The sequence below is a fragment of the Lagopus muta genome, chromosome 9 (assembly GCF_023343835.1).
Source record: "Lagopus muta isolate bLagMut1 chromosome 9, bLagMut1 primary, whole genome shotgun sequence".
Classification (NCBI taxonomy): domain Eukaryota; kingdom Metazoa; phylum Chordata; class Aves; order Galliformes; family Phasianidae; genus Lagopus; species Lagopus muta.
The window spans coordinates 15,419,728-15,442,168 of record NC_064441.1 but is presented as its reverse complement, the minus strand read 5'-3'; the positions used below and the strand labels follow the sequence as shown (position 1 = coordinate 15,442,168).

General features: G+C 40.0%; 1 protein-coding gene across 13 annotated transcripts in view; it reads right to left on the bottom strand.

Moving 5' to 3' along the window:
- The window catches only part of DOCK10 (dedicator of cytokinesis 10), a 136,005-nt gene that overhangs the window by 7,921 nt on the left and 105,643 nt on the right, over nucleotides 1-22,441 (bottom strand). For 10 of the 13 annotated variants that reach the window (XM_048954661.1, XM_048954662.1, XM_048954665.1 and 7 more), the window contains exons 31-50: nucleotides 21,710-21,754; nucleotides 21,178-21,353; nucleotides 20,936-21,052; nucleotides 20,407-20,518; nucleotides 19,587-19,708; nucleotides 19,387-19,501; nucleotides 19,180-19,246; nucleotides 18,364-18,411; nucleotides 17,576-17,677; nucleotides 14,461-14,585; nucleotides 13,744-13,856; nucleotides 12,900-13,037; nucleotides 11,162-11,344; nucleotides 10,210-10,320; nucleotides 9,459-9,674; nucleotides 8,669-8,726; nucleotides 8,253-8,351; nucleotides 6,772-6,878; nucleotides 6,209-6,331; nucleotides 5,101-5,214 (exon numbers count right to left, since the gene is read on the bottom strand). In XM_048954661.1, coding sequence (XP_048810618.1) covers nucleotides 5,101-5,214; nucleotides 6,209-6,331; nucleotides 6,772-6,878; nucleotides 8,253-8,351; nucleotides 8,669-8,726; nucleotides 9,459-9,674; nucleotides 10,210-10,320; nucleotides 11,162-11,344; nucleotides 12,900-13,037; nucleotides 13,744-13,856; nucleotides 14,461-14,585; nucleotides 17,576-17,677; nucleotides 18,364-18,411; nucleotides 19,180-19,246; nucleotides 19,387-19,501; nucleotides 19,587-19,708; nucleotides 20,407-20,518; nucleotides 20,936-21,052; nucleotides 21,178-21,353; nucleotides 21,710-21,754 — 2,291 coding nt within the window. The remainder of the gene's footprint in view (nucleotides 1-5,100; nucleotides 5,215-6,208; nucleotides 6,332-6,771; nucleotides 6,879-8,252; nucleotides 8,352-8,668; nucleotides 8,727-9,458; nucleotides 9,675-10,209; nucleotides 10,321-11,161; nucleotides 11,345-12,899; nucleotides 13,038-13,743; nucleotides 13,857-14,460; nucleotides 14,586-17,575; nucleotides 17,678-18,363; nucleotides 18,412-19,179; nucleotides 19,247-19,386; nucleotides 19,502-19,586; nucleotides 19,709-20,406; nucleotides 20,519-20,935; nucleotides 21,053-21,177; nucleotides 21,354-21,709; nucleotides 21,755-22,441) is intronic. The other 3 variants (XM_048954659.1, XM_048954660.1, XM_048954666.1) reach the window with 3 other exon arrangements.

Here is a 22,441-nt window from a genome sequence, read left to right as displayed (position 1 = left end):
ACAGCACCTTCTCTAGAATTCTGATGTGTGTATGTAAAAAAAAAAAGTCTAAGGAAATAAAACTTGGAGTTTTAACAAGGTTTCATTTGTAATAGGTTAAATTACTCGCTTGTGAAACAGTACAGTATTAGACCACAAGTACTGCAGCTGCCTGCTGGGTGCACAGCCTGGCTAGGATGTGGCACAGCCCCCAACACTGCAGCGATGGGCAGAGCTGTGGCACAGGGAGCCCCAGTGAACAGACCTGTCTGCCCAGGGCAGCTGAAGAGTAACTCTGGGGGCATCTTCAGAAGCAGCACTGGCCTCAGAAAATTAATGTGGCACTGCATCACTACAGGTGAGACACAGCTGCTATGAGCATGTATATCAAACAGTGGAGAGCAGCAATCCCAGCTGAGCAGAAAGCAGCAGCTGACCCTTCAACAACTGGATTCATCCCAGCACCCTGAGCAGCACCAGCCTTCCCTCTAACATTTCATATGCTGCTGATGAAATTTGGCAGTGTTAAATGCTGCAGCTGTACCCCTTTCACTGCAAGGCAAAGTGACCCAGTGGAAAATACCTGAAGCTGCAGGGATAACGATAAGAAAGACAGCATTATCAATGCCAGGCCCAAGGCCCTTTAAACTAAATATGATGTAGCTTGGGCAGGTAATTCTACAACATGCCCTGGCAAATTGCAATCTGTTGAAAAACAGAGTAGCACAACTGAACGAAGTCAGGAGAAATCTCCAAAATCTGTGGCAGGCACTCGTGTAAAAAAACAAAACAATAAAACAAAAAAAACGCAAACAAACAACACCTGAGCCCTTTCATGCTGAAGCATATTCCAAACTTTGGTCACTAAAATAATAAACCAGGCAAATTTTACAAAAACATACAGTCTTGTGATAAATCAGCTGTTAATTCTGAGCTTTGTTTTAGCAGAGATTAACAAATATCTGTGGCTTCTCCTCCAGTCAGGACAAGGGACAAGAAAACACCTGTTCGCATCAGACAAGTGCCAAGAGTACTGTGGGCATTACTAAAACAAATGACTAATAGCACCAGCAGCTTGTCTGATAGTATCTTAATTAGCCTCACCATGACCTTCTAACACTGTGCCATTTTTAACAATATTAATCAATTAATCACTGCAGGCATTGGGAAGAGCTACATAGGTAATTAGAGACCAAATCTAGAGCTCAAAAAGCTGGCACCCTATTAACATTTACTGAGCTGTCACTTTCTATTGATGCCACTGAGAAAGGATGTGCAGGATCACAGCCTGGTTTCTGATCTTGTTTCCACTGCAGAAATACCACTTTATGTGGAAACAGCTGAAAGCCTCATTAGTTTCACACAACCGTACTCAATCACGCTGCTAGGATTGTTTCTGTCAGAAAACATCCGCTGTCTGTCACTGTTCAATGCTTTTAACAAACAACAAAGCAAATACCAAAACTAAGACAAAAAAAGGCCCTTTTCCAAATTAATCACATAGCAACCTAGAACATCGCTTATCCTCTTATCTTAGATGCTGGTTCTGGATATGTTTGCATGCCGCAGGACAGCATTTATATGCAAGGACCAAATCTGCTGCATGGCTTGCTAGGATGCTACCTCTGCTAACGGTGCTGCTCAGGAAAAAATTGAGATTAACAGTAAAAAGCAACACAAACCCTTCTAAAATAAAAGACACAGCTAACAAATTCTGTCTCCTCTCTAACATGGGAGATAGCATTTATGAACAAATTCCCTGCAGTATTTCAGTGGACAGAAGTTAATTGTGAGCTATAAATAATCGTGTCTGCCATATGCTATATGTCTGCCTAAGACTATTGAAAGCGAGATTAAATACTTTTTAGGAGCCAAATATCCTCCAATTTAAGGATTCTAAAACGTTAAGCAGCCAGGGTCACACTATCAAAGCATATTCCCAGACTATTTGCATGCTGACTGTTTTTGCCCTTCGAGAACAGTGTAGCTTTACACCTGAAAATTACTAACACAGAGCAGCTGAATGTAAGTGAAGAGAGAACCACCTCATGGTGATGGACTTCCTCTGCACTCTGCCACGCTGTGAGTGGGGCTGTGACCCCAGATGTTGGTGTGAGAGTGCTGAAAGGGCCCTTTTTACTCCTTACATACCCACAGGCACAGCCCTTAAAGCTCACAGTGCATTTCCTCCCTGCCCTTGGGCGGTAAAGCACACCCTGCTCCCACAGCAGGCAGAATGAGATGAGGCCTTATGCTTTAAAGATGATCTTTGCACAGGCCAAGTGCATGCTGGTGGGAAATGAGATTGCTGCTTATGTGGGCTAAAGTGGGCCAATGCTCCAATCCCTTACTACAGCAAGCACATCCCCACTGCAAAGAGAGAGGAAAGCACCCCAACAACTCATTTCCTTAGCACCAGAGACAACCTAGCACTCACTCAGATGTTCTTGCATGGAACAGCATTCCCATAGCCAGCAAAGGCTGAGATTTGTTATTTAGAGGACTCTTCTCTGCCTGTATTGAGCATGCAGTGCCAACATCACTTCCTGTACTAAGTGGGCTTGTGCACAACTCAATAAGAAGCTATTACAGCTGTTTTACTAGCAAATGTGGAAAAGATCATTCTGTCATCTTCAGACATAAACCTGCAGATATCTTACTGCTAAGAAAGTCTGCCCTCCAAATAACTACCAGAGCTGATTGAACAGATGGGAGAACAAAACCTCAACTTTACTCTTAGCTCACTGCACTGAACCATGTCTTAGATGGTTTTTGCTTATAAAAGCACAACACAAGTTTTGAGCTATTCAACATAACCAGCAGTTATCATGTATATATAATTTATATATATATATATAAATTCAAGAAAGATCTTGACCTCTCAAAACATTTAACTGTGAATAAAATCACAAGCCCTGGCCCATAGCTAGTGTGGCCACTTGGTGGTGCAATGAGATGCTGTCACCAAAGGCCTTAACAGAATTTGCAGCCTAAAACAGCAGCTGGCTCTCTGAACTGGTGAATAAAACTCTCCGGTAAAAATATAACAGGCACAGAGGCCTGCAAGCAATTCTGGCAATAGAAGAAACAAAAGGCTCCACACCTTTCCACCTGTACAGCCAACATGGAAGCAAATGGCACAAGGGACAAAGGAGCTGATAGAAATGCAGACAAGAAACCTTCTGCAGGGGAGCAATGTGCAGGATGTGGGCGCGCACAGTTCTCTCTCCATTCTTCATGTGGTCAATCCCTATCTGTAATTCCTACATCTCATGTGGTGCTTGGTGTGTTGGTATACCTTCCTTAATCAGTTTTGCAACACTGAGTGCTATTATCCTTGGTAATTGAGGCACCAGTAATGTTGATGGGAATAATCTACCTTCAATTATTTGCACTGTGCCATACGCTTTAGTCACTATGTCTCTGCAAGGAGCAGTACAGAGCAGTTCCAATTTCTGCCACATAAAATCTCATCTGCAAAAGGAAATAAAGAAGCTGTGCTTGTTTGCATTTAGAGCTCAGTATCCATGTGCACCAGGGAATAAACCGAGCAACACACAGCTATGAAAAAGTCATATGCTTTCAAGCACTAAAGTTGTTTAAATGAAGTTGCCCTCGTGGCACCAGCAGCTGAAAGCCATCGCCCTGTAACAAAGATTTTAACCCAGTTGAGCAGAACTGCTGCAGCTAAATTACCCACTTAGATGTAGCTTTACTCCATGAGCTTGGCTGCTTGGTGGGGGGGACAGCACAGGGGCAGCCCCAGCAAGAAGTTGCAAGCAGAGAGTCTTATTTTCCCCTTCACTGTCCCCATTTTGAGGAAGGGCATAAGTTAAAACTCTACTCTTCCTCAGGTACAGCAGTTTGCTCTCCTGCATTTGGCAAGTTAAGCTTTGCTGATCTGTAGGGAGAGCCAGAACTCATCACTGCCCTCTGAATCCCAAATTTGCATGCTCCTAAGAAGAGATTATGGGGCTTTGTGGCTGCCCCATGCCCAGGGTGCTCAGTTACTCCTGCCACCAAACACAGATGAACAACAGCCTTCCACTCTGGAGCTGCTGCACAGGCCAGGAAAGCAGTCTTGCATTCAAACAGCATTAGTGTGACACTGAGTTTTTCAGCACAGAAGGAAGGGGTTCAATCCTGCACCCAGTGAAGCTGAGAGGGAAACTGTCACTGAGATGAGGTGACAGCATTGAACCCCACAGTGCACATACAACATGGTGACAGATACAGCTTTGTAGTTTGGGTAACTGAACAAACAAAAATTAGTTTGCAGGATGCAACAATGAATGGAACGTTATTTTTTCTGCCACAAACCAAAGAATTGAGAGTGCAGGAAAGTTAATGTTAAGTATGGCGAAGGATGGAAGATGTGTGAGGAGAATTAAACAAAACATGCAAAAGAACTAGACTTACCACAGCCTTGAATAAGATCAAAAGGAGAAAAGAGCAAATTTCTGTATTAAAATCTAATTAGCAAACAGAATGATTCACATCAATCTGTTGTTTACACACCTTATTTTAAAGTATTGCTTGTATGCTTGTCAAAAATAGGTCTTAAAAAAGCATGCTGAATTTCTACACTGGTTTGTAGTGGAAGAAGGCACAAAATAATGCTTTGAGGATGCTGAAGCACAACAAAGGGAATAAAACTACTCTATAGTATATTGCACAGAATCAGAGGTGGCCTGAAAGCAGAAGTCAACCAGGGAGAAATAGAACATAACACCTACTGCATACCACTCTGCTTTAAGCGCTGTGAGAAGAAAAGGCCATATAGAAGAAAGATGTTTTATTCAGTTTCATTTCAGTTTTATTCAGAAAAATCTGCCCTGCCTCAGTCTCAGTTTTGCTTGACAAAAAACAAGAACTAAATCTGATGTAAATGTTTGTTCTCCACTGCACCTCTAAATCCAATGTAGCAGTTTGCACAGATGCAACTGAGTGATCTCCCCTCTGAGTAAAGGCCTCCTGAGAGTTTGACCCATGATGCACTTTTTACTCCATGATTCCCTGCTGACTGTTTCCCTGTTTTAGCTGCCCTGAAATACAGCAGATTAGAAAGTACTGGATGAAATCCAAGAATCCATGAAGACAAAAGAACATGAGTCAGCTTACCTGCCCATAAAATGCAACACGGTAGTATCGCCCAAACAGACGCTTCTCAGAGTTCACCACCTCTGCAACCTTCAGGTATGAGCGGTGGATGTCATAGTACAGATCAGACAGCCTCTGCATGGAGAGACAGAGCAAAAGGGAAGGTGAGGAGGAGCAAGTCCTCCAGGAAATGACAGAGAAGCTTTGCACAAGCATGGCTTGCCTTAACTAGATACCCAAACCCTTGCAAATATAGCTGCATGTGTCAAGGGAGTAGTTAAACCTTGACATTAAGGAATTATTTCAAGGCTTTTGATATCTTCCAAGCATGCAGTTTTATAGCAGAGAGCGTCCACATGTGCAGGGTCACACTTCATCTCATGAAAAAGCAGTGATAGGAACTATCAAAGTGGTCAGAGGAAGCAAGTGTCCTCAGTGCAGGGAAGGGCAACATGCCACCAACCCCAGTCAGCTTCCACACATGGTATGTTGCCCTCAGCTCCCACCACAAATGACAGTCTTGTGTACAGAGCCAAGAGTTCAAGTGAGTCTAAATCTGAGGACTTGCTTCTTCAATATACAGCTTATACCTGCTCCTTTTCCTTTTTACTAATTTTAAACCAGAAAATCTGTATATGACATCATCATCAGGTTATCCGTTATGCTTTGAATTTCACTAGTAAACAAGAAATGAAGAAACCCTGGTGTCACGAAGCCATCACACACTTTATCAGTTATTTCTGAACTCAAATACAATGAACATGTGATCTTGGTTTAAAAACATATGGAAAACATACATCGATTAACTGAGATAGATTTCTCCACGGGGACACGTAACGAGGGACATAACAAAAAGAATCTCAATGAAGTATGGCTAGCAGGATGTTGCTGTGGTTTTGATAACCTCTACAGGTTGATTTGTTTGAAAAGCTTTTGTTTGTTCCTGGTTGCACTGATGCTGAAAAGAAACCAAGGTTTTTTTTTTTAATTTACTCATAGCATGAAGCACTAAAGGGAGAAATTACAGACAGGAAGAACAAAATATTCCCTGTAAAGAAGGCACATGAGTTTAAAAATATTGATCTTTACTGTTGGCTTACACTGATTTCCATAATAAAAAAGAACTTACTTTGAAGTCCCTCTGCTTCTCAAAAACAGCAATGATGGGCTTGTTAACCTCAGCAATAAGTTCATATCTCTCAGACTTCCACAAGTACTCAACACACAACTCCAGCTGCTCCACCAGGATGTTCTGCAATTCCACAAAGAATCGTATCAGTCAAGAGCTGACAGCACTTCGTTATTAAGTGCATAGGAGAAGTACCTACCCACTGTTTTATTGTTATTCTGCATCTTCTATACTAAAGTTTAGGCCAATCATACAATGTTTAGTCAGCTATTGGTGACCTAGCACTTCTTTAGACAATGAACTGGAAGTTGTGGTAATACTTGACTTCTCATTCGGAAGAACAGGATGGCACTGTGGGCTCCAACCCTGATACTTAATGTTCTGCTCAGCTGAATACTTATCCCAGATATTTAGCAAAACAGCTACGGTATTTCACTCAAAAGCAGTGTGCCTTTTAAAGTTGGGTGAAGTGCACTCTCACTGTAATTTGTTGCATAGGCACCCGTTAGAAATACTGCTGACTGTAAGTATAAAACAAGTCTATAAAAGTTAATGCCACTGACCTCATTATAGGGAGTATCTTGCATCCCAGAGTCTTCCTTCATAGCACCTTCTTCTTTAATGTTGGGGGTGATGCTCAGAAAAGCAGGCCATCCCATGGAAAATAAGCCTTGAAGTGCAAGTCAAAACAACATCAATTAATAACCGAATCACCACACCCTTAAAGTTAGTTGATGCTATTAAAACAAAGCTGATTTTGTTGATGAGGTTGTTACTTTTTCTTTCCCACAGCTCAAGTGATGAGAAGTACAAATGGAACTGACTGAGTTTATGAGACTATCATACAATTCCTCTATGAAGCAAATCAATTTGCTCAGGCAAAGGGTAACTGCAACATTTTTCTGATGCAATCTTATTTCCCTTTGGCATTTCAGTTCCTTAGCTGTGCAGTGCTATGCATGCCACACTCCTTTACAAAGCAATTACCACTGCAGGTAGAGGGGTGACAATTTATATTACTGAAACCAATAAAGGCACAACACTAAATGCTGGGACTTGCAGTCATTCCACCCATCCCACCTCCTAACAGAGAGGCACAGTTGCCACAGGCTCATATCAGCTAATGCAGAGGTGGCCACTCCAGAATAAGCTGTGCCTCTGCTGGGCTCAAGGATGTCCCGACAGCTGTGCTCCTTATTCTGCCCTGGGAAAGCAGCGTGACCACCGTGCTGCTCGAGGAGCTCTTGTAGACAGCTCAGAGTGGGTGCTGAGGGAAGCCCTCCTTCTGCCAAGTTTCAGAAGAGTTTCGAGCAACTTATCTTTTCACTGATGGGTAGGTTTAAAATTACCCAAAAGTTCTTCACTTTGTTTACTGTGATCTGTTATTTATACAAAGTATAAAAGTGAGACATCCCTGAAATACTGCTGTGTACAAAAGCCCCTTTCATCTCATCCACAGACACTTGCAAGATATCAGAGAACCATGGTCTTTCCAAAACTAAGTTTTCTTTTCCCAGCTTTTGTCCCTGGAAATTGCTTTTTATGAATGCTACTAAAATATCTCAAGCTGAAAATTCCTTCAAAACACACATTTCATGAACTAAATAACGTGTGGAAGCATTTCAAAGACATAAGCCTGCACTTTATTTCTCTAATTAGCATTACAGATTAAAAAAAATCTTTATCTATACAAAGTTACATATGGATAATCTGATGTTAATTCTGCCCTTTGGATAGTTGAGGAAACTGAATATGGATTTGTGTGCTAAACACCAATTGACCTGAGAAGATTGCTAATGAAGAGCAGACTGCTCTGTCCCCAGAAGAACCCTTAGCCAGAGCTGTTCTGTGCATTTCATCAAACCAGTCAAAGAGCATCAGGAAAGTAACACAATGCTTCTGACATTACTTGCTTGCTGTTACAGCCATCAACATGCACTATAAATATTTTCAGTTTGGTAGATATTTTTCCAGATCAGTTGAAGAACATTCATTCCCTAGCCACGTTATCTGACCCATGAACAGGCACGGTTAGAGCACTCACTTCCTCCAGTGTGAGTTGTTAGTAACACATTACTATCAGAGCCTTGACCATCCTCCAGGAGCATACGTGAGGTACAAATCTTTTCCATTTTCCAGTAACCTATGGTAGCGTAAGATGGTATTAGTACACTGCTACTGGTATGTGTTAATACATGCATATTTAATAACAGCACATTAACAAGTGAAGCATTCTCTTTTAGCACTACTCTACTAAACATTTAATTAACCCTCCACACAAAACACATACTGTCACTGTCCTAGTGCTAAGACTAGTACTTACAATGTATTTAAAATATTCAGTAGAAGTTGAGCAGTTTTAAGAATACTTTATTTAAAGGAAAGTAGAACAATCAAAAATTATTTTCAACGATATGATTTATAAATACATAGGGTTGATTTTGAACATATTGATCTTACCCTTTCTTTTTAGGTACTCCGCAATGAGAGCAGCAATGTGAATGTAGCACATAGCAGCCTGCAATGAGAGACCAAGATTCGTGTATATGAAGCACACTGACTTAGCATATGTGTGAAAAGGAATGGGCATGTACTTTCATTACTGACAAGTCACATTGCAGAAGAGGGAAAACAAAATTAATGTAACATTTTGAGCAAATAAAAGACTGAACGATGAAACCTAAAGGATTAAATGATGAAACCTCTCTGCATTTCACAAAATGCATCAGATAAAAGCACAGACTAAGCAGTAAATGAGGACACCAGGAAATTTGCTCAACAGAACAACATAAGATCAGTTAATAAACACAATAATGCTGGGCTAAGTACAGAGGTTCGCATCAGTCATTCAGTTTTTGTTGAAAAGGTCATGTTATAAATATGCGACTTCTCTCCTACACTGTTTAAGGTGGGGAAAAAAAAGAATTACATAAAAACCTGCATGTAAATAAAGCACTGTTTATAACCTCACACTAACATGCCTGTTAAGAGTGAAGCAGGTGAGATGCTAATATGATGCTGGACACTTCTTCCCCATCAGAAGCTTTTAAGTCTTGCTCAAGCACACGTCAGGCACTGTCACACTTAAGCAAACTGACGAAATAAGCACATCACATCTCTAGGCATTGCTCAAACCTGTCTTCCAGAGATCGTATACATCTCTTAAATCACTGCTATTATCTGTTTTCATGGCTCTTTTCATCTCAGCCTAATGACAAATGCATTTCCTACTCATCTGTTTATAAATTACCTCTGATAAATCTCCATTTCTTGCGTGAATCTTGGCCATGCTTTCAAGCCAGGTCCTGCGTAATTCAGGTGTGCTGGCATAGGAATTTGCTAGGCTGTACTGCAGGTCCACAAGCATCTCAGGGTCTTTCTCATGTTCCTTCATCTGAGCTGTGGCCATCAAAACTGTTCTGATGCGTTTGGTCAGATCCTTCACCTCTGCTGGGAAATTAACGTTCTTTGGGAAAGATAAGCGATACATCACTGAAACCATCCAAAGAACCACATGCAGCACCCCTGACTGAGCTCCCATTCTGCTTGTGGAACAACACCCCATCCCCGTAGTTCATTTGGTTGAAAACAGATTTACACTTCAACAGTATACACACAATTTACACTGTTACACTTGTTTTTGGTGCACATCTACTGAACAGATTAGGGACAGTTTGTAGACTTAAAGACCGCTAATTGTGGTAGCGCTTCATCAGTCATAATGCACAGCATCTTCTCTGATATCAGGTAGCCAAAAAGTCTTCTGAGAACAAATTAAGCAGCAAGTAGCAAATACATTTCAATCTGAAATCTGTTGATCTAAATTATTAATTTTGTGATTTGTGAATTCATTGATGTCTGGTTGCCCCAGAAAGCATACTACGTATGCACAAGTCACTGTGTAACCCAAGTCAGCAATTTTATTCACAGAAACACTTGCTCCTCTGAAGTTGTTGATATTTTGAAAGAGGTAGTGATTGATAAAATAAAAAGTTTCTTACTTTCATTTGCTTGTCTCCATTAGCAAAATTATTTATAATTGCAAGTGAATGTTGAAACCGGGATCCACCAATCCCTGCATCTGCTATCAGCTGGCTCACTGCTTTGATGAGCTGTACAAGTAGAGAGTAGCAACAAAGCCCAACAAATGGGAAAAAAAAAAAAAAAAAGAAAAAAGAATAGGGTGCAATTAGCAATGAAAATCAAGGATTCTAAACTTTTTTTAATGCCTGCTTTAATGCAACTTAATGTTCTAGTCAAGCAGAAATGCTCGTTTAGACCTATTTTAAGAAGATCATAGAACTGTTTGTGTTTAAGGGACCTAGAAGATCATCTAGTTCCAACCCCCTGCTCTGGGCTGGGACACCTCCCACTGAATCAGGCTGCCCAGGGCCCCAGTCACCCTGCCCTGGAACACCTCCAGGGATGGCACATCTACAGCTTCTGTGAATAACCTTTCCAGTGCATAGCCACCCTCAGAGCAAAGAATTTCTGATGGAAATTCACCCTCTTAACTTAAAGCCACTATGCCTTGCCCTATCATTACATTCTCTGAATGCAGGGATTGTAAGCAAGCTTTCCATTTTTGCAATATAAGTGCATTGTTACTGGGCAATACGTTTCCGTTAATATATTATTGGATTCTGTTTAGCTACTTCATCAGCTATACTCTCAGTGCTGTAAGCAATGCACACAATTCAAGAATACCCTTATATCTGATTTATTCGGCCATGTGGCTGGGTTCACAGCTGTCTCTCTTTGGAATGGAGCCGAATAGGCCAAGAACAGAGAATTCATCCCAATGTCTTCAAACTTGGCAGAAAAATCAAACTGCCACAGAGAACTGTCTGGGGAATTCAAATGAACTGCTGTGCTGCAATGCATAATAATAATAGCAATAACGACAGAACAATGCACATCAAGTAAATACTGATGATCTTACACTTGACTCACCTGAAGATGGGATCTGACTATTGATTTCTGCTTATTAAATTCAAAGTTCTTCCTCATGAAAAAATAAAGTAGAGCAGACGCCTCCATCTGAGTTGAACGTGACCTGTGGTTACAGCACTTCAGGATTTCATAGCAAAGTGAGCCACAGAGATCTGCTTGTCCTTGGAAGAATGCTGATGGGAACTATTGGGGAAAAAAAAAGTGTGGATATAAGCTCTCAGGCCTTGTTACAATTATTCTGAATCAACAGTGCTTGCCTGTCATGCTTCCAGTAAAAACAACTGTCTTTCACATACTCACTGACACCAGGGTTTAGTGAAGAAATTAGCCATTGGCTAAACATAATCCCATGTGCAAATCAAGTTCAAGTAAAAACAGCACACAGGTTTTCATGCAAACACCATATGCAATGCATCAATCAGGCTGACCTCTGAGAAGTCCAGACAGCAGCTGGTACACAGCAAGCATAAATGCAGAGCAGCCTATCTGCAAAGAATGCAGAACAGCTAAACAGGAAAAGAGGGGGGTGGTGGTCTGCTCTACTATAAAAGCTGCTCAGGGGAAAGAAAATGCTCTGAGCTGCAGTCACTGAACTTCCAGCAGTCAAGTGCTGGAACAATAGGGTGAAGGACAGCTCTGTAACTGATACATAGTATTTATATACAGGGTGAATACAACAGAACACAGAGCAATGAAAGCTGGAAGTGGTACGTTCTGGGCACAGATCTCAAGTTCTGCCCAGAACATTTTGCTGCAGGAACCAAAACTGATCCCTGCTCCCACTGAACTACAAAGGAAGAAATTAATCCTGAGAGCTACGGAATGAATGACAAGGCCAATCCTGGATATTTATCCATCCTCCCCATTGCATGTACTCCCTCCGTTCCTGACTGTCTGGTATGTAATTGAAAGCTGTCTGTGGCTGATCTACATTATATTTTGCCCATCCCCGAGGCACGTTACTGGGAGAAGCATGGTTTCCTTCCCTGACACAACCACCATCAGAGAAGGAGGCCACGTGGTTTAAACTTATCTACACTGTGCTGCTTTGCAGAAACATCTGGGAGACCAGGCTACCATTGCTTATTCTCACTTCCCCATACCAATTTTTATCTGCACGTTACATTTCAGTGATTTTTAAAAGGATCTCACCTAAGCCTATGACTTGGAAATTGGACAGCCTTTGGAGTTGGTACAAAATGTCTAATTGCTCACAGTTACTAATACATGTGCAATGCATGCACATAAAGAGAGTTTGATGAGCATGTTTTTGTCCAAAATTTATTTTATGTTGAAAATGACATGTTTGTAAAAATGTAATACTTCAGGTGACCTGCTGGGAAAGCCTACGAAATAATCTCCTGCTAGCTCCTCTGGGGACAGCTGGATTCTGCAACTCATCTGCCATGAGGACTGCAGACCTCTAGGATTTCATGCTTTCTTCCACAAACAGCAAAAACAGGAAAGCCAAGAGGGCTGTGACATAGTCAGACACCAGACGAATTTTAATTATGTATTTTACTTTTGTTTCATCAGAATTTCAATATTTTCATTTTCCAACACACATAGCTTTTCAGAAGTTGTGAGTTTCCTGCTTTTCATCAATAAATCAGAAAATCTTCAGGAATGCGCATTCAATACAGTGCAAGTGAAAATTCTGTCGAAGTACTCAACTACCCTCAAGCTGCACATGCTGTAACATTAATAGTTCAAATTAACAGAAGAAAACCATGGTTACCTTGCCTACAAACAGCCGGAGGGCAGCAAAGACATGCTTGAGAGCTGCTGCTGACTGGTTGATTTGCAAAAAGAGCATGTGTGTGTCAAAGACCTTCTTCATCAATGCATTCTGGCAATCAGATTGCTGGAGCTGCCTCTGAAAAGCACACACAGAAGACAGAACATGCTGGTTATTTAAAGGAATGAACAGGTGATGACCTGATGGACTTTGCATTGATAGCTCCTACTGAGGTGCTTTTTTTTTTAATCAGTGTCTGCCCTGAAGTGTCAGCGGATGAGGCAGACCAGCTTGCTGCAGACATGTTTTGCTTGCAGCTTTCTGAAGGTAACACTTGCCCTGTACTCCTAGTTTTGGCTGACATATACCAGATTTAAGGGTGCTGAAATGAGACGCTAAATCTGAAAGGAGCTGCTTGCTCTTTTTGTAGCTATGAGACCTCCAAGAAGTCACCTGTGCTGACATTAACAGAACTAAAAAGTGAACTCAAAAACTCAAAATAGAACTTTAAGTGCAGAGGATTCACCTGCCAACTTGTGCAGATACAGATGAACATACGTAAGATGAGGTGACAGTAGATGAGCAAACCTTTCATGCAGAGCACAGCTGTATATAGCCTTGGATATGCAGGATGCTCTGCATCCCATCTTTCTATTCAATTTGCATACTGTGAGTCAAACCATGAAAGTTCATGAAATACCCTCACTGGGGACTGTTATCTTATTTCCTGATCTTGCTGTCTCAGGCATTTTGAGTCTTCTGTGTCCCTGACCCCGAGGTCCTTCCCCCACTGCAGAACTCACACAGCACCACTTCAAGCAGAAAACAAAACAGCAAAACATACCTGGTGGTTCAGAGTGTAAAGACACAACAGGTCAAGAATTGTGAGGGAAACTTCTGTAGCAACGTTTGCCTCTGTGTCCACGTATTGTATAATATCTGTTTCGTTCGAGCTGCCTAGAACATATGAAGCAATGACAATTTTCTGAGCATCCTTAAAGATAACGAAATTTTGCATCCCTGTGCAGTAGAGATGGTGTCCTAACTGTACATTTAAATTAAAGGGTATTTTAAAGAAAAATGTTCCTGGAAGATGGAAGGAACCGTGTATTTTCTCATAATATATGCTGTCATTATTGAAGGTGAATAAAAACTACCAAATTCTGAGACAGTCCAAAGGGAAAAGAACCTTCTGTCCTGAAAAGGTCACTCTCATTGCTTAGTTTAATAAAATTAATGCTTCAGTCAGCATGCGTCTGATTGCAGAGCAACCACGTAACCACAGATGGAAGGGATGCTGGGTGTAGGGAGGATTACTTATCAGTAAGGCTACTATAATACATCAGGTTACTTTAATTCTTTTTTTTTTTTTTTTTTTTTAAATGAACTTTCAAATCTCAGATTTCTTAGCATCTGAAAAAACAAGTGTAAACTCAGTAGCCCCGATTCCCTTCAGGCTATCTCTCACAGACAAGCATGAAAACAGATTTAATTGTCTAGAGCTTGATCCAAATCCCATAGAAGTCTAGAGGGAAGTAAATACAATTTTTTTGGTACTTACATGCAGTACTGCTGTCTATCATCTGCAAGAGTTTGGGGTTAGAAAGTGCATTTTTGCCACGAATTATTGGTAACGTCTGAGATCTGTGATGTTTGTGGCCATCGTGACTAGAAGTAGAATGCATCCTGAAATCCAAAGGTATCATTTAAAAATAGAAATAAGGAAAAAACTGGTCATGCCTATACAAAACTTTTCCACATCAGAATTTTCTGAGGTACTTCTCAAATGCTAAAGTGAAACCAAGCAATGTGAAATTTTTCAAAGAAACAAAGAGAACATTAGAGAGGTGAACGAAACAAAACAGATGAACAGATGTTCTAGAGACCACAGGAGATGAAACTCATTGTGTATTTTCCAAAAAGCACCAGCTTAAATAGCTGGCTGGTGTTTAGAACACTGACATTAGATGAAGAAAAATTAAAGTTAGTCCTGTCACAAAAAGAACACAGGAGAAACAGACCACACTCATGAAAGAACAAATACAGCTAAGTAGCTTCTACAAGGGGGAAAAGAATGAGAATGACAGTGACAGTGAAACTACGTGTGTTTGTATGCCTGTTCTTTCAATCTTTTTATGCTATCAAACAGTCTGAAGTATTTCATTATCATGAAAAGTTTATCATAATTGGTGAAAGAATTTTGAATTTGTGACCACTACAGAATCCAGCAAGATTTAATATCAATCAAAGCTCAGGTTACTTATTCAAATATTATTTTTAAATGTAGCTTCATAAAATGGTGTAATTTATTGATGTTCTTTGAGAAAATTGCTTCCTGCACCTAGCTAAATCCTCTTTCATTAGTTGTTTATTAAAAAAACAACCAACCAACCAAAAAAAAAACCAGATTCTACATTTAACAAGGAAGTTTCCAACTCAGTGTCATGGTCCTATGTTTTTTTGTTTTTGTTTTTGGGTTTCAGTATTCCACATCAAAACATCATGTAGTGTATGGGGTATTAAAGTGTTAATGCCCCAGTTTCAGGTACCTATCCCTGTACATTACAGCAGTCACGGGATCTGGCCCTTCCGGGTGGGGGGGGCGCTCTCTTGTTGCCTTGCAGTGGGTGCTGGAGGTGCTTTCCTAGCTGTTCCAAGCTTTTCAGGTTTGACTTGGTCCCGGGAACTAACTCTCTCTCATCTTGTCTGATTTATTAATCTCAATTTCAATTAAATTGTATATATTGTGTTATCTTGTATTCCAATATTATAGTAAAATAAGTTTTCCTCCATAGATTGTTGCCGCTGCTCTTTTCCTCCCTTCCTTCCTTCCCATTTTTTGTGGGACTGGGGTGGGGGGGAGGGCAGAGGCCTGTCGCCCCTGTCACGGACATAGATTGATCTGGTCAACTCCGTGACACTCAGGTATGAAACTAACGGCCAGACATTTGCCAGTCAACATGACAGTTTTCCATGATGGGTCACAGTGGAAGGATTGGGGTGGACGTTTTGGCAAACCAGTGCATTGGATATTTGGAATTTTGATCTTGAGGTGTTTTGTGGCTTTTTTTTTCCCCTTTGGTAGGAAGGTGATTCTCTATGAGCACGGTGACATTCAGCAAATTGGAATACATAAATGTCAATGCAAGTTAGAACTGATCAGCAATGCTTCATCTTTCAGCTCATCATCAAAGAATGCTCAGCATTACATCAGGCCATAAACAGCCTTTTGTATAAGAAATCTGTGAGGGGGTAGTGTGTGAAGGCCCCGGAATCAGCACAAATGTAGGGTGGGTGCCCTACGTAGGGGCAGTTTGTTCCCTCACAGATCTAATAAATCACACTTGCAACCTAAGAAATTGCTAGCATAAGAATACAAGACTATTAACAAGATGACCCACAAAATCAGACCCCAGTGTTTGTGACGAAGTCAAAGAAGTTTTCAGTCAGAAGAACGCTCAGCAAAAAATAAAAACGTGGCCCTGAAAACTACATTCAGAAAGATGAAAGTCTCTGAAGGGCTTCACAGCACCCTGAGCATCGTTCAGCTGTGAGATACACACAAGGACTCTTTCTGGCCAGCATATGCAGCTGATATTGTGTAATAGATACATGTATATGTATATATCTGTACATACATATACCAGTATATCTACGTGACTATCCCACCACATTTGTTCATCAGTGAATGTGAAGCAGAACAGCAGTTTCCTAAAGGCTGCTTGCCAGGCCCAGATAGAATAATGAAATCAGTGCTATTTCTTGAAAACTGCATGGTATGGGAATAAAGAAAGAAGCATGGGAGGGAAGCCATCTTCTCTCCTGTGTGCTAACTTTTCTACTCCAAAGTACATGCTTCTAGTAGCATGCAAATTCTAGCTACACGTAAATGAGAAAAGCCAACAATCCAAACATACAAGGAACTTTCTCAGCATGCCCTTAGATACAGCCACAAGGGTAGAGTCAAAAGTTCACTTTCTCTCTGGAGTTTTACATTATTAACTATGAAAATGCTCTGCTATTCCATAAAAGGGTCAAAAAGATTATTAAAGGTGCACTGCACTTGCAATTCATTACTATGCTACCCATGAGAACAACTGAATCTTTCAGTCATTAGACTAGGAAGAGAAAGGAAAAAAAGACAGTGAAAGACAGAGGCTGTGGAATGGCAACACGGAGGTAATGCTGTAGTATTATGTTACACATAGCCATGTGGAATTAAAAAGACAGGGACCAAGCACACCTATTTTGAAGTTTGACTCTGTATTTCACAACCCAAGATTACCAAGAGACAAGTAATCTCCTGCTGTTATAAATGCATCCAAGAAATTCACCCATAAAGCAGTAAGAATGCAAACATTTGAATTCATTCAGGTTGGGGAAAACTGTGAAGTATCTTTCAAATAGGCATCTGAGCAGAAAACAACATCTACCCTTTCTGCATCACTTAGCAGTATATTGACAGCAAGAATTTTTTGAACATAAAGTTTTAAGCAGCTTTTAAGTCCAGCTGAAGCTGAAGACTCAATTCTTTTACAGTTTACAGCTCTGGGGGCCCTGAAATGTGCTTCGGGTTGTGCCGGCTCCTTTACAATTAATGCTGTGGTTGTGCAAGATGGCTGCAGGATGACAAAAGCTGTGATTTTACAGGGGTTAATAATGAGGTGTGTCATTACCATTGTGAGAGCAGACCTGATGCCTGGCCAGAGGAGTTTGAACCTTTAAGGGTGCCATTATTCTGGGTGCCCTGAACAAATTTAAAAGCAGCAGCAATTTTCCTGTTAAAAGAAAATAACTGTTAATCTGTCAGGAATGGGACACTGATTTTGTCATGCCTCTGAAGAATAAACAAAGGCCTGACAGAACCTGCCACAGAGCATGAACTGGTTTATCTGGCGACCTTTCATTTCTCCACAGTGTGACATACAGATAAGTTTACAGTAGTAGCATTAAATTAAAAATGAAACAGCAACTAAGACAAAGTGTGCGTTTCACATTATGCAGATGGAAAAAGATCTCATGCTTTTTCAGGAAAGTGGGTAAAGACAGAAGATTTTTTTGTTTTTTGATTGCTGTGGAACACTTTTCTATGCCCATTAAAGCCATTTGTTCCATCACATAGATGAAAAATAGCATTCGGTTTCTTTTGTATGACATACATTGAAGTAAGGTTGAAGAATGGTTCAGAACTATCGGTTATAAATGCAACAGTGGCTATCACAAGCAATTCATCTTTGACACCAGGAATGTACTCATCACTCTAGAACATTATGATAAGAATGTCTGCATAGAAGAAAAAAATGCAGTGTACAACAGCTTGGTGCTTTCAGAAGGTAACACAGGCAAAGATAAACAAAGGAAACATTCAGGCAATGTAATCAGCAACAATTTAATACTTTAACATACAGCCTATAATATTGCAGTAATATTTAAATATTATAATATAGTTATAACCAAAAATTACCTTACAATATTGCGTTTTCCTAGATATCTGAAATTTTGAAGACACACCCTGAAAGATAAAGCAGCATTTATGTCTTTTAATGGCTTCCTAACTAAAAAGACAACAAGAAGCAGCTGAATTGTAGTGATTTGGGAAGACCTGCTGAATGTGTCTGCTCATTAGCAAACAAAATAGGATGCAGAAGTTTCCAGACTAAGTATGTAGAAGGTGTGGGGACCACGTTGTTCACCCATTTTCACTTTCTCTCTGGTTGAAGATTCCTGCTTGATCATGAGGCAAACTCAAAAGCAAAGATTTGGCTGTAAAAGCATTGCTTCCTCACCAGGTGAAGTTAAGCCGCATTTCACTTATCAAGTGGGAAGAGAATTCTGAAAATAGCTACCTGTGTAGATTCTATGGACATGCATGGGTTGGACTGAGTAGACCACCTTACAGAGATGAAAAAACAGACGTTCTTGGTTACATACCTTTTCTTAAGGTTTGCAAGGTTTGAGGAGCTAAATACTTTCCAAATGGAAGAAAAGAACCTCAATCCCATACGAGGAAATTATACTATTAAAATGTCTGGGAGAAAAACCCAAAGCTTTAAGGCCTCTGTTCATAGAAATGGCCAACATTTTGGAAGACAGGGGTTCTGTTACTAATACCTCACTATGTCTTTGGAAGGGTGTGCTAAAATAATCCAAGATACAATAGCTATTCTTAGCTTATACCATGAAGACGACAAACTCAGAAATTGACAGCACTGGCTTTCGAACATCATCATTCAGCCATTTAAATAATCGTTTAATCAAATAACTATAAAAATGAACTTACTCCAAAATGCTGAAAAAGTCTGTTATTTCTGAGAACGGTGCTCTCAGCCAGTAGGAAATTAGTGCATCTAAAGAGAGATATTAAAATATATTACGTATCTATTACAAGGAATTAAGCGTGCCACTGATAATTATTCTAATGTTCGTTTGGATTCGGTATTCATACTATTTTATGACAACCTCAATCAGGCAGTGCACGTTTTCTCACCTTCTGAAATAGTTTTCATAATGTGAAGGAAACACATAAGAAGGCTTCTAGTTTCAGCTTGATCCAGCTTGTCAAAACGAAGAGTTGATCCAATCAAAGACAAAGGTCTCATGATCTGTTGAATTGACAGCAAAGGGCTTTGTTGAGCTCAGTGATAAGTATTCACATCTGGTAATCATTTTCAATATTTTCACATGTACCTTTTCACACGTGTCAGTTCTCTCACTGTTTTTTTCATTGGTACTTGGGTTAGATTCAAGACTTGCTAAGGAAGCTCTCGAGTCAGCATGGTTTGCTGCAGAGATAGCTATTGATGAAAAGGCTGTAAATGAAAGTCATAGCAAACATGCTAAACCAAAACATCTATGGATACAAAAACTAACAAGAAAAATGGGGAACTTAAAATGTGTCACATGCTGGATTGATACCATTGCTTTGAACTTTCAATGCCAAAGATATTGATGAGTATGTTTGGTACAGAAAACATGCAATAAGTTGAAGAAAAATGATTCAGTTTGCCATTATTAATGTCATTAAAATGGCTTGTTGCATTCCATAACGCCTGACCCAAAGCCATGAAAATCATTGGGAAGATGTCCCTGAATTTCCCAGAATTGTTTGGACAATGTGGACAAAGTAAGTTGTTTTCACCCTTCTGTTAAGCCTGGGAAAACTAAGAGTACTTTCCTCCAAGAGACTTCAGGAGTACTCGGGAGAAACCTTTGAACTATTCTTAAGACAAACAGACTGCAAGAATGAACTCAGGCACAGGGATCTGTGAGAGCCTGGCATCACTCCAAAGCAGGAGGGTAAGTGAAGCAGTGGAAGAAGAATAGCTTCACAGGAGAAATAAAATCAACCCAAAAACACCCAAAGGGAAGAGAAACATTGGATACCATGTTTCCTTGAGTACTGTATAAGATGGGTTAATGATATCATCCATGAATACTAAGCAGAAAGCACAATGGATTGAGATACACACAAATCCACCTGTGTGGATGATCAATCTGTCATACATACCTGCTATAGAGTTCAGAACATCTTTGGAAAAGGAAGTATCCACAGAGTTTGCATGTTTCATTGCTGTCTGGTTCTGAAATCCTCCAGTTGTGCTCAAATCATCCCTAGATCCCTGTATTTTGAAATAAACAGAACAAACTGCTAGATGATATCACTCATAACTTGTACAATGACAACACACATACAGTAATACACACATACAACCTCTAAGAGGTTGCCCCTCTTAGAGAGGGAGCTTGAAAACATACTTTCAGCTGTGGAGACGTGACAGCCTAAAAAAACCCCTCAAGGCTTACTGTAATATGCCAGAGCTATCTGCAACGTCAGTCAGTGGAGTTGAAAAGAATATATCAAGTCTAACTCTGCTTACTGGGTGTGCAAGCAAATCAGACCTGTATTTCATTAGCTAATTTCTGACAAGGATAAATTTGGATTTCTTCCCACCAGATTGGATTTTCTCAGACCTTGGAATCAGACCTCAGTTTGGTCAGTTGAACTGCTTTCAGTGTTCTGAAGCCACAAGAATTACCTGATTGGAAGTATTGATATTGAAAAGGAACATATCCTTCATGTAAATCCTTGGCATATTGTCCAAAAGCATTCCATAGAGTGGCATGTACAGGTTTGCTATTTGTGCTTGTTTTGCCTAAGAAGAAAAGATATAACATAAATCTGAAGAAACTAATTACTGTATACTGGTAGCTAAGGAAGTTTCACGTATTTAGCCACTGTATGAACAAATAAGGAAAAAGAATAAACAAGTGTCTTTACCGGCTCTGCGTATCGATCATCGAATGAATGCTTTGCCATTAAATTTTTGAGCACAGCCAAAGCTAAGTGCCTAATATCCTGGTCTTCTTGCAAGGCAAACCCAACCTCCCGCAGCAGTACTCCAATTAAGAAATGTTTACGGCAAAATTCATTGGTCAATGTGTACTCTGGAATATCTTGGAACAGAAAGGACAAAAAAGCCTAAATTAACGCATGCTACAAAAACAGCTGTCTCCTGTTTTCCAAACTTTCAATAACTGTGATTTAGTCCACTGTTAAAGCTTGATTTCCTGGTCTGTCTGTCCCATTCATCCAGACTATATACACACTCCAAAACGACAAACTCAAATGTTTTGTACATAGTAAAACTGATCATTCCTCTGAGGCACTAAGTCCAAATTGTAGACTAACTTCACTTTTACAAATACTAATAATTGGTTTAATTTAGTCCAATTCAGTGACAACAGTTGCTCATTATTAAGGCTCTTAGTGCAGAATTCTACTTGCTTCTTACACAGTAATTTGCTCATACCTGACGTTCGATATTCCTGGGTTGATTCTGAAGGTGTCATGGGGTCTTCATTTACCATAAATATAAAACAATAACAGGAAAAAAAAATGCTTTAAAAAATAAATAATCAAATACATGAATTTCGTAACTTTTTAAATAATTTGACTGATATTTGAATGAAGCAGCTTCTACCGGTCTCTGCTTTCATTTCAACTTTGTACAACTGCTTTGTATGAAATAGAAGATGAATAAACAGTTTACATCATTACACACAAGAAACCACTACAGTAAGTTTCAGCTTTTCAATTATACCAAAAAACACTACAAAACGGCCAAATGATTGTCTTCATCAAATGTTTCTAAAAATATATATTTTTTCACAATGACAAAGAAGTAATAAACTTCACAGTGGTTTAACAGTGACACGTTGCACAGCTTTTGCCCAAGCAGGTTAAAAATGAATTGTTAGCCAGTATTTGATATTTCTCCAAAATGTACTGCTTGGAAAACATAAAATCCCTAAAGCTTGCTAACAGTGATGAGCACCAGAACTGAACTCTCTTTATTGTGGCACAAACTAATGCAAAAGAAAAGAGACACTTCCCTTGAGAAATGCTGTACAGAAGGATAATTCTCCCATCCCTGAAAGGTACCCTCAGATCCCAGCGACTTCAGTGACTACATTCCAACAGAACATCCCTGAGCCCACAGAAAACTGTCAGAACTGGCAGCTGTACCTAGAGCTGAAATCCT